This window comes from Euleptes europaea, chromosome 2 (genome assembly GCF_029931775.1).
Source record: "Euleptes europaea isolate rEulEur1 chromosome 2, rEulEur1.hap1, whole genome shotgun sequence".
In the NCBI taxonomy this organism is placed as follows: Eukaryota; Metazoa; Chordata; class Lepidosauria; order Squamata; family Sphaerodactylidae; genus Euleptes; species Euleptes europaea.
Window position 1 is genome coordinate 130,022,577 of NC_079313.1, and position 15,256 is coordinate 130,037,832.

Below are 15,256 nucleotides of genomic sequence, written 5' to 3' on the forward strand. Positions count from 1 at the left end.
TTTGGGCACCACAATTTCAGAAAGATGTAGTCAAGCTGGAATGTGTCTAGAGGAGGGAAGCAAAGATGGTGAGGGGTCTGGAGACCAAGTCCTACGAGGAAAGGTTGAAGGAGCTGGGTATGTTTAGCCTGAAGAGGAGAAGACTGAGAGGGGATATGATAACCATGTTCAAGTACTTGAAGGACTGTCATATAGAGGAGGGTGCTGAGTTGTTTTCTGTTGCCCAAGAAGGTCGAACCAGAACCAACGGGTTGAAATTAAATCAAAAGAGTTTCCATCTAGACATTAGGAAGAATTTTCTAACAGAGCAGTTCCTCAGTGGAAGAGGCTTCTTTGGGAGGTCGTAATTGCTCCTTCCCTGGAGGTTTTTAAGCAGAGGCTAGATGGCCATCTGTCAGCAATGCTGATTCTATGACCTTAGGCAGATCATGAGAGGGAGGGCATCTTGGCCATCTTTTGGGCATGGAGCAGGGGTCATTGGGATGTGTGGGGGAGGTAGCTGTGAATTTCCGGCATTGTGCAGGGGACTGGACTAGATGACCCTGGTGGTCCCTTCCAACTCTATGTTTCTATGATTCCTGCCTCGCTAAGGGAAGGCAGCTACAGAGGTTGCTCCGTAGCAACCTTACTTAACACATGAAACTGCCTTATACTGAATCAGACCACAGGTCCATCCCAGTCAATATTGTCTACTCAGACTGGCAGCAGCAGCTGTGTGTGTGAGAAAGAGTATGCATGAACATGGGACTTGCCTTTCTTGGACTAAACAGAGCTTCCCCGTGGCTGCTATTGAGAGATGTTTCAAGAGACGGGAGACCGATCTCCAACACCAAACCTAACTGCATTCCAAGAGACAATTTCCGCTCCACTAGGAAGCACAATAAGGTTCAAACTTGTGTGTATGGCGGGAAGGGAGAGAAATAATCTCACAATTGTAAAATTCAGTTAATTTCATGCATTCGTAGTTGTACAATTCAGACACAGTTAAAGAGTCTGTCTCGAATCAATCATGACTTGGCTTTTGCTGGCAAATCTACACACTGACGTCCATCTTACCTTCCTAAAGCGACATTCCGCACAATTCTAACCAGTTACACCTTTCTAAACCCGTTGTTTTCATTGGACTTAGAAAAGTGTAATATTGCTTAAAATGGAGCAAGAGTCCAGTAGCACCTTAAAGACTAACAAAATTTCTGGCAGCGTACGAGTTTTCGGGAGTCACAGCTCACTTGTTCAGATAAAGCTAGATTGCTTAAAATGGCGCTGACAAATTTGCAGAGATGGGCATAAAAATAACATTGGTTTTTAAAAACATTACAGCGGGCTGGGGGTGCCCTGAATATTAAGTGACACTTCGACACACTTTTCTTTCGTAAAGGAACTGAAACACGGACAGACCTTGGACAGCATCCAACTTGCTCCTCTCCGACTGCAGCTGGTTCAGAAGTTGCTCCTTCTTGGTTCGGGCGTCAGCCAATCTGTTTTTGGCTGCCCGCAAAGCCCCCTTGATCTCTTGAATGGAAAGAAATATACTTTCGTCAGTACAAGGAAGCCATGGCCCTCAGTTTGCAAGGCCTGAGCAAGGCTGTCAAAGATAGGACATTTTGGAGGACATTTATTCATAGGGTCGCCATGAGTCGGAGGCAACTTGACGGCACTTCGAACACACAAGAGTACAAGGTCGCCTGTGCACAAATGAGGATTGGTGGAACAAAATGTTGAATCACTAACACAGAGGGTGCTTTCTCACATCCTGATTAATGCACTTTCAATCCACTTTCAGTGCACTTTAACAATAGTTTGCAAGTGGATTTTGCCATTTCACACAGTAAAATCCAGCTGCAAAGTGCATTGAAAGTGGGTTGAAAGTGCATTATTCAGCATGTGTGAAAGCGCCCAGAGGAAGAGGCCTCTGTGAATTTATTTATTTAGAATAGTTCCATGCTGCCTCTTTACAGTCCTGCTTGAGGAGGCTTACAATTAAAACCCACAGTATAAAACATCAGCCCCTAGTCATAAGCAGCATAAAAAACTGTCCATAAAACCGAACATTTAAAAAAGCTGATCAGATAAACTTTGGAGTAGCTACAAGTGCCTTGTAACCTCTGGTGCTTTGCACATTTTTTCCCTTCTATCAGAGGTTTCTCCCTCTTTGTTTTTCCATTTGGGGGGGTTCACATCTGGAAGTGGGCCCTGGACAGCTGTGCAGGCCTCAATACGCTGTCCAGACACTCCTGCTGCCATCTGCAGTCCTGTTGTGGAACTACGCCATTTGTCCTCTGCAGTATTATGGAGCAGGGGGAGGGCTGTAGTGGTTCAGAAACTATGACGGCCCGTTACACTACAAATGGTAGGGTGGCTCAGTGGTTGCAGCCTCTGGTACCCCCCCTCCAGATACTGGCCCTCCCCAAAAACACATGAGTGCGATGGGGCTGGCAAAAGCCTGAGATGGACTTTGACTAGAGACAACTCGTTCTCAAATAGTGGACATCCGCTCAAAAATGAACATATGGCGGGGGGAATCTGGTAACCCCGCAGACACCAGCTGCCAACACACTAACATTCCCACTTTTGTTCCAGTCTGTGATGCTCTTTCCATTCCATAATCAGAAAAGTGAATGAATTTATTCAGATTTTATCATCTCTGGACATCAGGCTATTATAAGGCCCGAATCACCAGCTGCTAGGAGTGAGTTTCTGGAAGGCAGCACAGCTTGGGGGGGGGTGAGGGGAGAAGGAGGCTGAGATCCGAATCAGGAAAGGCCCCCATGAAAGGCTTATACTGTTCCGGAGAGGGTGCTGTACCCTGACCTGGATGGCCTAGGCTAGCCCACTCTTATCACATCTCGGAAGCTAAGCAAAGTCTGCCCTGGCTAGTACTTTGGATAGTAGGCCACCAAGAAGTTGCTACGCAAGGGCAGGCAATGGCAAACCACCTCCGTTCATCTCTTGCCTTGAAAACCATGCAAGTTGTGCTAAATTGGCTGTGGCTCGATGGCATTTTACGCCACCAGAGGGTGATGTCAGGTTGGCTCTCTCTCTTACCTTCATTGAGTTTCTTCTGCTCTTTCTTCACGGCTTCTTCCAAGGCGTGGCTGTTTTTCTTCACCTCCTTCGACTTGTTTCCGAGATCATCCAGGATGACGTTCTGCAGACACAGAAGTTGCGTATTCAAATTCTGAGTGCAAGGTAACCCACACAGTGCGTCCCTCGAAGCTTAGGTGAGGGCTCTAGCTGTCCTTGGGCCTTCCTCGGAGATCCTGGTCAACGCTTCTTTATCGACTGGTTGGATCCTATGGGATCCATTCTATTAATGGTGGCACCTCCTCCTCTCCAGGGCAAGGAGCACTGCTCCCCTGATCCTCTTTGATCCTCTCGCATCGGGGGAAAGTTATCTGCACCAGGATCTGTGAGATCCAAACTATTGTCCACATTATACTGTGAGTGCCACTGCTGAAAATAACACATATACATTTTTTGCAATGAGGTGAGTCCCCGTCTTTGAAGAGGGTGGAGGATACTCTTTCAAACTTATGTCGTTTATGCATGGCTGTTCCACTCACTGTCACCCTCCAACAATTTCAGGTCTTTGTTGTGATTATGCCGTTTCCAACTGTCAGAGGTCGCCTCGCTCTCCCCCTGCGTTTCCCCGCGTTTTTGCCCACGTTTTCAAATTTGAGATAAAACAGGTCTCTGAAAATGCGGGAAAAACGTGGGGAAAAGCAGGGGAAGAGCGAGGCGGCCTCTGACGGTCGGAAACAGCATGCATAATCCAAACCAAGACCCGAAGCTGTCAGAGTGGTGACGGCGAGTGAAACAGCCATGCATAAAAGACCAGAATCGTACCCACTCTGAACTGAATTGGCATTTGATAAGCCAAATGCCATCCAATTTGCTGGACTGATGCAATCTAAAGAGGTAGGTGTGTAATCTCCTGGAATAATCTGGCTTTCCAAATTGGGCCATGCGGGGCTCAGAATGAGGGAGCTGGCAGGCAGAAGATGGGAGCAACCTGACTGCCAACCATTCGCTGGCAAGAGACTTGACGGCAGCCAGGTTCCTTTCGCGCTTTTGTCTGCCAGGCTGGCTCTCGTTCCACAACCTCTCATACTCAAGGCGCCTTCCTAGGGAAACGGGGCACATTGCATGAGAGCAGAGCCAGCCCTTCCCGACAGCTACTGCAGCTGTGCCAGGTGAAAAAGGCCAACTTGGATAGAAGCAGGAGAGATGTGTGGGGTTGCCCCGCATTTCCCAGGCCGCTGGGTCTTGCCAGCGGCACTAACTGCAGCCAGGATTTTAAAAGTCCCTTACCATCAAAGCGTCACCGGCAGCGCGATTGGCTTTATTGGCCGCGTTCTCGGCATCCTTGACTGCTTCGATGATGCTCGCATAGGCGTTGGAGGCGTTGATTGCTCGCTGAATGAACCCGTTCTGGTTTGTGCCGTGGATTATGCTGTTTTTGCAGGACGAACAGAAGGTGGTTTAGTGAGAGACTCAGCTCGTCCACGTGGCCAAGCCATGGCTACATGTTCCTTCAAGCAGCTTTCGCCACAAAGCAGCTTGCTCAATCCCATGTGCGTTGTCTCATACCAAGACACTGACTTAAGGGAGGGGCCGTGGCTCATAGAATCATAGAGTTGGAAGGGACCACCAGGGCCATCAAGTCCAACCCCCTGCACAATGCAGGAAATTCACAACTACCTCCCCCCCCCCCACACCCCTAGTGACCAGAAGATGGCCAAGATGCCCGCCCTCTCATCATCTGCCTAAGGTCACAGAATCAGCATTGCTGACAGATGGCCACCTAACCTCTTCTGAAAAACCTCCAGGGAAGGAGAGCTTACCACCTCCCGAGGAAGCCTGTTCCACTGAGGAACCACTCCAACTGTTAGAAAATTCTTCCTAATGTCTAGACGGAAACTCTTTTGATTTAATTTCAACCCGTTGGTTCTGGTCTGACCTACTTGGGCAACAGAAAACAACTCAGCACCCTCCTCTATATGACAGCCCTTCAAGTACTTGAACATGGTTATCATATCCCCTCTCAGTCTTCTCCTCTTCAGGCTAAACATACCCAGCTCCTTCAACTTTTCCTCATACGACTTGGTCTCCAGACCCCTCACCATCTTTGTTGCCCTCCTCTGGACACGTTCCAGCTTGTCTATATCTTTCTGAAATTGTGGTGCCCAAAACTGAGCACAGTACTCTAGCTGAGGTCTAACCAGAGCGGAGTAAAGCGATACCATCACTTCGCGTGATCTGGACACTATACTTCTGTTGATGCAGCCCAAGACTGCATTTGCCTTTTTAGTTACCGCATCACACTGCTGCCTCATGTTCAGTGTTTGGTCTACTAAGACCCCAAAATCCTTTTCACACACACTACTGCTCAAACAAGTCTCCCCCATCCTATAATTATGCATTTGATTTTTCTTACCTAAATGCAGAACTTTACATTTGTCTTTGTTGAAGTGCATTTTATTAGTTCTAGCCCATTTCTCCAGCCTGTCAAGATCATCCTGCATCTTGGCTCTGTCTTCTACCGTATTTGCTACCCCTCCCAATTTAGTATCATCTGCAAATTTAATAAGCATCCCCTCTATTCCTTCATCCAAATCATTTATAAAGATGTTGAACAACACAGGGCCCAGCACAGATCCCTGAGGAACTTCACTAGTCACTTCTCTCCAAGTGGATGAGGAACCATTAACTAGCACTCTTTGGGTACAATGTGTCAACCAGTTGCAGATCCACCTAACAATAATAGGATCTAAACCACATTTTCCCAATTTGTCAACTAGAATATTATGTGGAACCTTATCAAAAGCCTTACTGAAATCTAGATAAACTATGTCTACAGCATTCCCCTGATCCAGCAAGGTAGTAACTTTCTCAAAAAAGGAGATAAGATTAGTCTGACATGACTTATTCTTGAGAAACCCGTGCTGGCTCTTGGTGATCAGATCCATCCTTTCTAAATGCTCAAGGACTGACTGACTGATGATTTGCTCGAACACTTTTCCTGGTATAGAAGTCAAGCTGATGGGTCGGTAGTTACCTGGATCCTCCTTTTTCCCCTTCTTGAAGATGGGGACAACATTTTCCCGCCTCCAATCTTCTGGCACCTCACCTGTTTGCCAAGACTTTTCAAAAATAATGGACATCTGCAAGTTCTTGGGTGCAATTCATCTGGCCCAGAGGATTTTGTTTCATTAAAGAAACCAGGTGTTTGTGCACTACTCCAATGCCAATTCTAGGCTGCAAATCCCTTCCCTCATCACATGTTCTGTTTATGCCATGTTGAGCACCACTTCCCTCATGAGAAAAGACTGAGGAAAAGTAGGAATTGAGGAGTTCTGCCCTCTCTTCATCTCCTGTTACAATTTCACTTTCCGGTCCATGCAATGGGCTTATCTTGTCCTTGTTCTTACTCTTACTCTGTTCATAGGAAAAGAACCCTTTTTTGTTGCATTTAGCATCTCTTGCTAGCCTAAGTTCATACTGAGCTTTAGCTTTCCTAACACTCTCCCTACAAGCACTAGTTATTTGTTTATATTCCTCTTTGGTTATAAGACCCTCCTTCCACTTCCTAATGAGTCTTTTTTATTTCTCAACTCTTTAAAAACTGTTTATGGAGCCACCCTGGCCTCTTTAGGCTCCTCCCATTTTTCCTTCTCATAGGAATGGTTTGTGATTGCGCCTTCAGTATTTTATTTTTAAGAAACGCCCACCCTTCTTGAATTCCCTTCTCCTTAAGTATTTCTGACCATGGGATTCTACCTAGCATAAGTAAGTTTGTTAAAATTTGCTCTTTTAAAGTCCAACCTATGTGTCTGACTATGTACAGCTTTTCCTTTCCCCAAGATTGTAAATTCCAAGAGTACGTGGTCACTACTAACCAGAGCGCCTACTACTTTAACCTCATTGACCAGTTAAGAACATAAGAACATAAGAAAGGCCCTGCTGGATCAGACCAAGGCCCATCAAGTCCAGCAGTCTGTTCACACAGTGGCCAACCAGGTGCCTCTAGGAAGCCACTAACAAGACGATTGCAGCAGCACCATCCTGCCTGTGTTCCACTGCACCAAAAATAATAGGCATGCTCCTCTGATACTAGAGAGAATACAGTGAGGGGAAAAAGCATTTGATCCCCTGCTGAATTTGCCCGCCCTCCCTCCGACGAAGAAATGACCAGTCCACAATCCTAATGGATTGTTGGTGAGAATCAAATCTAAGATAGCAGATCCCCTTGTTTCCCTGCCCACTTTCTGGAATAGGAAGTTGTCAGCAAGACAAGTCAGGAATTTATTGGATCTTGCATTTTTAGCAGCGTTGGACTTCCAACAGATATCCGGGTAATTAAAATCTCCCATTACCACTATGTCCCGTCTCTTTGAGAACTTTGTGATCTGGTCCAGGAGCGTCCCATCCAAGTCCTCTGCCTGGTTTGGTGGTCGATAGCAGACCCCCCACGAGAATATCATGATTATTTCTTATTCCTTTTATGTTTACCCATAGAGTCTCAACTGCACTACCATGCTCAGATTCATGTAGAGTGGTAGAGCCTCTGCATGGTATGCAGAAGGTCCCAGGTTCAATCCCCGGCATCTCCAGTTAAAGAGACTAGGCAAGCAGGTGATGTGAAAGACCTCTGCCTGAGACCTTGGAGAGTCGCTGCCAGTATGAGTAGACAATACTGACTTTGATGGACCAGGGGGTCTGATTCAGTAGACTAGTCAGCTAGCCACAGCTCTCTCAGCCCCACCCACCTTACAGGGTGTCTGTTGTGGGGAGGGGAAGGTGACTGTAAGCCGGTTTGATTCTTCCTTAAGTGGTAGAGAAAGTCGGCATATAAAACCTAACTCCTCCTCCTCCTCTTCTCCCATAGACCATTACAGAAATATTTAAAACAAATCCTCCAGAACTGGTAAAAGCCAACCAAATTGAAAAGGGGGCGCATGGTATATAAAATGCCGGATAAAATATGAACGAGAATTCTCCAACTATATGTTACCAAGACAATCCCTGGACAGAGACCCAGCTGGGCTGACCAGCCAAAGAGAGCTCAGGGAAAAAGAAACCCAAAGACGAGTCACCTGGACAGGTTCCGTGCCAGTTCATCTAGGAGCTTGGCGTGATCCTCGGCGTCCTCGACAATGGGGATCTTGGCGCTAGTGAGAGAATACTCCTTGGCCTTCTGCGACAGAGGGTATTTGGCCCCATCCAGCTTGGCGGCGGCTTTCTCAGACTCCTGCAAGACATCGGGGATCACTTGCGGGCGTCCATCTGCTTCGGAACCCCTGCTGGCCCATTTCTTCCCCCCTCGGGCGGGACGGGTAGCACAAAAAAGTCAATAAATCTGAGGCCTACTGCAGTGCCCATTAAGTACCCGGGCCTTTCCCTGGTATTAAGTATGGGGGCGCCATTCTCTACTGCTTGCAGAAAATAATGTGATTCTGTAGCGGATACACAGAAGATGGGTTCGAGGAGCTGGGTGGCATGCCACAATTCCCCTCTGTGCCTAATCCACAATATGTTATGTCTTTCTATTGACTTCTCTGCCTCGTCTTCACAAGATACGGATGGCTAAAAGCCCACCCTTTTGTGCTCACCTCCCTTTCCCCACTTGACAAGAACCAGAGCCCTGCATTCATGCATCTCGTAAGAACATAAGAAAGGCCATGCTGGACCAGACCAAGGCCCGTCAAGTCCAGCAGTCTGTTCACACAGTGGCCAACCAGGTGCCTCTAGGAAGCCCACAAACAAGACAACTGCAGCAGCATTATCCTGCCTGTGTTCCACAGCACCTAATATAATAGGCATGCTCCTCTGATCCTGGAGAGAATAGATATGCATCATGACTAAGTCTCATTCCACCTCTCCCTCATTCAGACAATCCTAATGCCAACACAGGCTTTTTGTACCCATTTACCTCTGTGATGCTGTCGATTATCTGCAGGAGGTCAGAGACCTGGGACAGGGAGTCCTCTGCCGTATGTAAGATGTCCTGAATCCTGCCGTTCTGTTCCTGCAGCTCGCGGTTCTTTTGCTGCAAAACACGGGAGGCTGGCACGATTAATGACGGCAGCCTGCCACGGAGAGCCAGCCATCTCAAGCAAATGATGGTCACGTATGAAAAGGGCCTCTGCAATTAAGACTCTCTTTCTGCCACTTCTCAGCTCCATGTTCCTAACTGCAGGTTTGCCCCAGTGTTTTTTTATTAACGGAAGCTGTTCATAAACACGAGGGCATGTGACTGGCCCAAGGTCTCTAAGCATGTTTCCACAGCCGAGCAGGGATTCGAACCTGAGTCTCCCAGATCCTAGTCTGACACTCTAACCCAGGGTTTCTCAACCATGGTTCCCCGGAACCCTAGGGTTCCATGAGAAATCGCTAGGGGTTCCATGAGAAATAGTAATGAATAGGCTAATCATATGTAAATCATATGTAGGGGTTTCCTGAGACATGAGTATTGTTTCAAGGCTTCTGCAAGGGTAAAAAGATTGAGAGACACTGCTCTAACCGCTACACCATGCTGGCTCTACTCTCGCTCCAATAGTGTGCAAGATAGTAGATTTCTGAGCCTTTCAAACTCACTATCTGTGTAAGTTTCGAACATCTGTACAGCCATTCAAGAGTTAATGATGAATGCAGCCAATACTGGCAGGAGGTTTTGCGAGAGTGGCATGTGGCACAAAAACACCGCTCTCTCTTTCTTCTTATTTACACTTATTATCCATTCGGTAGCAATTGTGCCTTTAAGCGTGACTTGCCTGTTCAGGCAGTGACTGGGCCAGAGTGAGCAGATGAGTGGCAACGTCTCCTCCCAACCATCCCAACAATTTCCCCCTGAATGATTCTGAGAAGCATTCAGAAGTCTTAGCTGGTGCGAAACATGATGACCGATCCATCACTGCGAGTGGCACAGAAGGCACACAATTTACCGGTGCAGAAGGCTTCAACCGAGGGGCGGGGCATCGCTTTTGTTTACAAGAGGCAGCACTGGTACTAGTACCAACAATCTGCTTAATAGAGGCTTAGCAGGATGTCGTTCAGCAGGTAATGGTATTCACCTCCGCACCATAACAAAATTAACCTGCCCATTTCTCAAATACAAAATCTCGATTAAAGGGGCAGCGCAGTCTTTCCTCCAGATTGTCCGCAACCCTAAGGATCAGCCAGTTCTGTTTTGTTGAGCTTCAAAACTCAACAGTATAACACATATTTAACCCTTTGGCATTTCCAGTTAAAGGACTTTAAGGAGCAGGGCTGAGAAAAACCTCTTCCCCTTTTTTCCCATCAAGTCACAGCTGATTTATGGTGGCCCTGTAGGGTTTTCAAGGCAAGAGGCAAACTAAGGTGGTTTGCCATTGCCTGCCTCTGCATAGCAACCCTGGGCTTCCTTGGTGGTCTCCCGTTCAAGTACTAACCAGGGCCGACCCTCCTTAGCTTCCGAGATCTGATGAGACTGGGCTAGCCTGGGCTATCCAGGTTCTCTTCCTACAACCTCAAAATCCAAGCTGCTGGCCAGACACAGCCCTGGGCTAAAAGGATTCTGTACAAGGCTGCTCCATACGTAGGGAGACTGAACCCATCAGCCTTTAATACACTGCTACCCACAAACACCCAGCATAAGGGCTATAGAACGTGCAAGGCATATTCAGGTCAAGAGTAGGGAGGAAACAGGATGGAAGGATGAATCATCCAGAAATGACACAATGGCAGTCACCTGGCAACCACACACTCCCTCTCTCCAGTCCCTCAAACCCCCTCATTTCAAACAGGCCTCAGACTGTCCCACTGCCTTTAGACCCAACTCCTACGAAGCCACGGTCCTTAGCCCGATCGGCTTAGAAAGTGCAACATCTACTAGAACCAGCGTGGTGTAGCGGCAGACTCTAATCTGGAGAACTTGGTTTGATTCCCCACTCCTACACATGAGCGGCGGACTCTAATCTGGTGAACAGGGTTGGTTTCCCCACTCCTACTCATGAAGCCAGCTGGGTGACCTTGGGGAAGTAACAGTTCTCCTAGGGCTCTCTCAGCCTCACCTAACTGACAAGGTTTCTGTTGTGGGGAGAGGAAGGGAAGGCGATTGAAAGGCAGTTTGATTCTCCTTAAAAGGTAGAGAAAATCGGCATATAAACACCAACTCTTCTTCTTCTAGTTGGGACAGAGTTGCCGTGGGGGCTGCCAGACTGACAAGCTAGACAAGGTTTAAGGAGGTTGTGGGAATATGTTGCGGAGTCCATCTCCGAATACTGTATCTGACATGCTTTACACACACATCAAAACAGTGAGGTGACTTTTTAATTTCGATACCCTGAGGCACAGTAGCCCATTCAGATTAAGAAGAACAGTTGGTTTTTATATGGTGACTTTCTCTACCACTTAAGGGAGACTCAAACTGGCTTACAAATCACCTTCCCTTTCCCTCCCCACAACAGACACCCTGTGAGTAGGTGGGGCTGAGAGATCTGTGACTAGCCCAAGGTCACCCAGCTGGCTTCATGTGGAGGAGTGGGGAAACCAACCCAGTCCTCCAGAACAGAGTCCACCACTCCAAATTACCGCTCTTAACCACTACACCACGCTGGCTAAATTTCCCACCTCATACCTGGTAATCCTCCAGGTAATTCCGATTGAGGCTGTTGAGGTCCTCCGTCTGACGGGTCTTGTTGACAGCCTCGTTCAAGGCATCTCGCAAGTCCATGAGCTCCGAGCTGTACCGATCCAATCTCTCGCTGATGTCGTCCACCAGCTTCTGGTTGGACTCCAACTTGCTGAACAGCTCAGTTTTCACGCGATGCAGCACTGAGGGGATGAGAAGGCGGGATGACGACCCAGAGGTACAAGCAAGCACCTCCGCGTCTGCTGGCTCAGCGTTTATGCTGGTCATGACAGAAGAAGACCGTGAATTTGAACAAACTGCTTTATTAAATACGTTTGCCCTTTCTAAAAAGATGAAATGATAAAGACGCAGCGATGATTTCAACCCTAAGAACCCCTTCTCTTTTCCCTCCTTCCTTTGAGATCCAAACTTACCACCTCGAGGTCAACAATTTGGGTGCTACACCAGGCCAGTTTTGGAAACTCACATAATCTGCATGCATGTGATAAAATGCGAGATTACATGCCTGAGAGCAGGCTTGGATGTGGGCACTCACGTCATCCATCTTTTCAAGATCTCGACTGCCATTTTCTCAATCTGACAATAACCTCGGAATTTGGAGGAGCTTCGAGGCAGACTGAGACCGGAACCCATCTCCCCTAGGGATTCAGTCTGACAAAGGCCATTCTCTTTCAATAGTGGAACTGGCTCCGAACGCAGGATGAAACAACAGTGTCGCATGGACCAAATCGTGGGGTGAAATTTCAATGACAGAATCAGAATTGACAGCTCTCACTGCAGAATCCTTTCAAGTTTAAAAACCTTTTTCCTTTCCTTTTATCCCTTAGAAGCTCCTTGATCAATTGATCTTGAGCAGCATACCGTGTTTCCCCGAAAATAAGACACTGTCTTATATTTATTTTTCCTCAAGAAGACACACTATGGCTTATTTTCAGGGGATGTCTTATTTTTATTAAGCTTTTCCCCTATCCGGTACACTGCATAGCCACGCCTATCACTATCAATTACTTCACAACTTTAACAAAAATAAATCTGATTTTAAGATTTATAAACAAGCACCTATTTTGATTTAAAAAATAACAACCCTGCTGTTGAATGGGGAATAAATCCAGAATACTTAACACTGCTTCACCCAATGAAATTTAAACAGCGTCACAGTGTGTGTTGGTGGCTATTCTTTCCCCCAACACAGCAGGGGGCAAGAGAAGCCTCCGAAGCCGAATGGCCATGCTGAGCGAATCCAGAAAGCGCCCCGGGTCCCCCTTCGCCAGCCACGCGGCTCTCGCCTTCCGGCACCGCCACCGTTCTCCGGGGACAGGGCTCTATGTCTCGGTGGCTGCGGCCCGAAGGGCCCCTTCCCCACACGACCGACCCCTCCCCTCTGCCCCTGCCCCCCATGTGAGCGCACCTAATGCCCCTCCTCCTCCCCAAGGGAGGAGCCAATGGCAGGCAATGGCGAGGCCCCACAGCAGCCAATCTGCAGCAGCCACGGCACCGAGGCCCCACCCCTCTTGGGCGGCAGACCCGGAGCACCATGGGGACTGTAGTCTGAAAGCCCGCTCGGAGGGCACGCTCCCACGCCTATCACTATGTCTTATTTTCGGGGTATGGCTTATATTGAGCAAATGCTTAGAAATCCTGCTATGGCTTATTTTATGGGTATGTCTTATTTTCGGGGAAACACGGTATATCTAGTGTTGGAGGGATATAAGGACTGAAACAAATCTTGCCACTGACAATGTAGCCTTGGGGTCCCTATCACTTAGTAAAAAAGGCATTATGTCAGTCACAGAGGCATTGGATTTGTATATTAAAAGGGGGGAAATATAGTGCGATCGAAGTGCCTCGTAAAAGCGGCATTCCAAAAGGGCATGGGCTAATGAGTCAATAGAGCCAGAAGAGCAAGGGCAGATCCTGTCAGAGTATGGTATATTCAGAATTCTGCCCTGCATTACCATAGAAGGGTTAGCATTCAATCTAGCCAAGAGTTTAAAAACCAAGCATTTATACTCGTCTTTTCCCACCTACACTGTGAGGGTTACCGCACTTTGTATTCCCAGCGATGTATTAAGAGTTTGAAAATGTTATAAAAAACATCGCTTTAAAAGGGTTTTTGGATACCACAGCTTATAAATGGTTGGAAGACGTCTTCACAGCTAAAGGGGCCAAACAAAGTACGAACAGTATTTTTTTATAACATTTTCAAACTCTTAATACATTGCTGGCAATACAATTGCGGTAACCACCTGTGTCTCAATTTGCTTCTGAGCTTAATTCAAGATGGTTCGTGTTGACCTTTAAAGCATTATGTGGCTTGGGACCAGCATACCTGAAGGGACGCCTACTCCCATACAAACCTACCTGACTGCTAAGGTCACCTTCTGAGGACCTCCTTTGGGTGCCCATGCATCGCAAGGTTAGGCAGATGGCAAACCCAAGAAAGGAAAGGGGTATTCATGGCTATTAGTTGGAATGGATGCTGGTCATGCTGCATACCTGTTCTCTCTAGTATCAGAGGAGCATGCCTATTATTTTGGGTGCGGCGGAACACAGGCAGGATGGTGCTGCTGCACTCGTCTTGTTTGTGGTTTCCTGGGGGCACCTGGTTGGCCACTGTGTGAACAGACTGCTGGACTTGATGGGCCTTGGTCTGATCCAGCAGGGCCTTTCTTATGTTCTTAGATGGGCTTCTCAATCATACCACCAAAACTATGGAACTCTCTTCTGCCTCTCCTCTTCTGTCACTGTCTTCTACCAGCGGGTGAATACTCTTTTTAAAATTGTGTCTAGCATTCCCTCAATGATCCCTCCTTCCTGCTCTATGCTTTAATGACAATTTTTCTCTGTGTGTGTTTTTTTTAAATATGTATTTTCGGTCTTTTATGCTGTGTTTTTATAATGCTTATTTTAACTGTTAGCTCAGGGGTGTCGAACTCAATTGTTACGAGGGCTGGATATGACATAAATGTCACTTGGTCGGGCCGGATCATGCTTCGCCTCCCCAGATTAGCTCAGGGGTGTTGAACTCAATTGTTACGAGGGCTGGTTATGATAGAAATGCCATTTGGTTGGGCCGGGCCATGCCTCGCCAGCGCAGATCGAGGGGGAGGTGGTAGTGGCTGCCTCAGCTGGCTCGCGGGCTGGATAAGAGCTCTCAAGGGCCATATGTCTGACACCCCTGTACTAGCTGCCTTGGTGGCCCTGACAGGGTAGAAAGGCAGGATACAATTTTTTTGTAAATAAACAATAAATAACACATCATTTGCCGGTTACTGCCTTTGGGCTAGCAGATTCTGCTTCAGACTGTACAAGACTAACTAGGAATCAGGCAACTAGAAAGAAAGGATCTTTGCGTAACGTAGACAAGCTGGGAACAAGGAAAGCTTTCATATGATTTGTAACCCATCTGGAACACTCAGCAGAGGGAAGGACAGGAGGCAAGCAGATGGCACGAGATTCTTTTTATGCCAATGAAGTCTGCCTCCTGCAAACCTTAGATCAGAACTGGAATGAGATGAACAGCTTCCACAAATGCAGCAGGCAGAATTGGCCTTCTGCAAGTAGATCAACGTTGTAAACTTCTCGTATTTACAGTCGGAAGATTCCAAGGGCCAGCTGGTAGCC

At 47.4% G+C, this 15,256-nt stretch overlaps 1 protein-coding gene across 1 annotated transcript in view; it reads right to left on the reverse strand.

Moving 5' to 3' along the window:
- Nucleotides 1-15,256, reverse strand: part of LAMA5 (laminin subunit alpha 5) — a 261,360-nt gene that overhangs the window by 40,334 nt on the left and 205,770 nt on the right. The window contains 6 exon segments of the mRNA XM_056844902.1: nucleotides 1,399-1,512; nucleotides 3,046-3,148; nucleotides 4,312-4,453; nucleotides 8,097-8,251; nucleotides 8,933-9,049; nucleotides 11,618-11,814. Of these exon segments, the coding sequence (XP_056700880.1) occupies nucleotides 1,399-1,512; nucleotides 3,046-3,148; nucleotides 4,312-4,453; nucleotides 8,097-8,251; nucleotides 8,933-9,049; nucleotides 11,618-11,814 (828 nt within the window).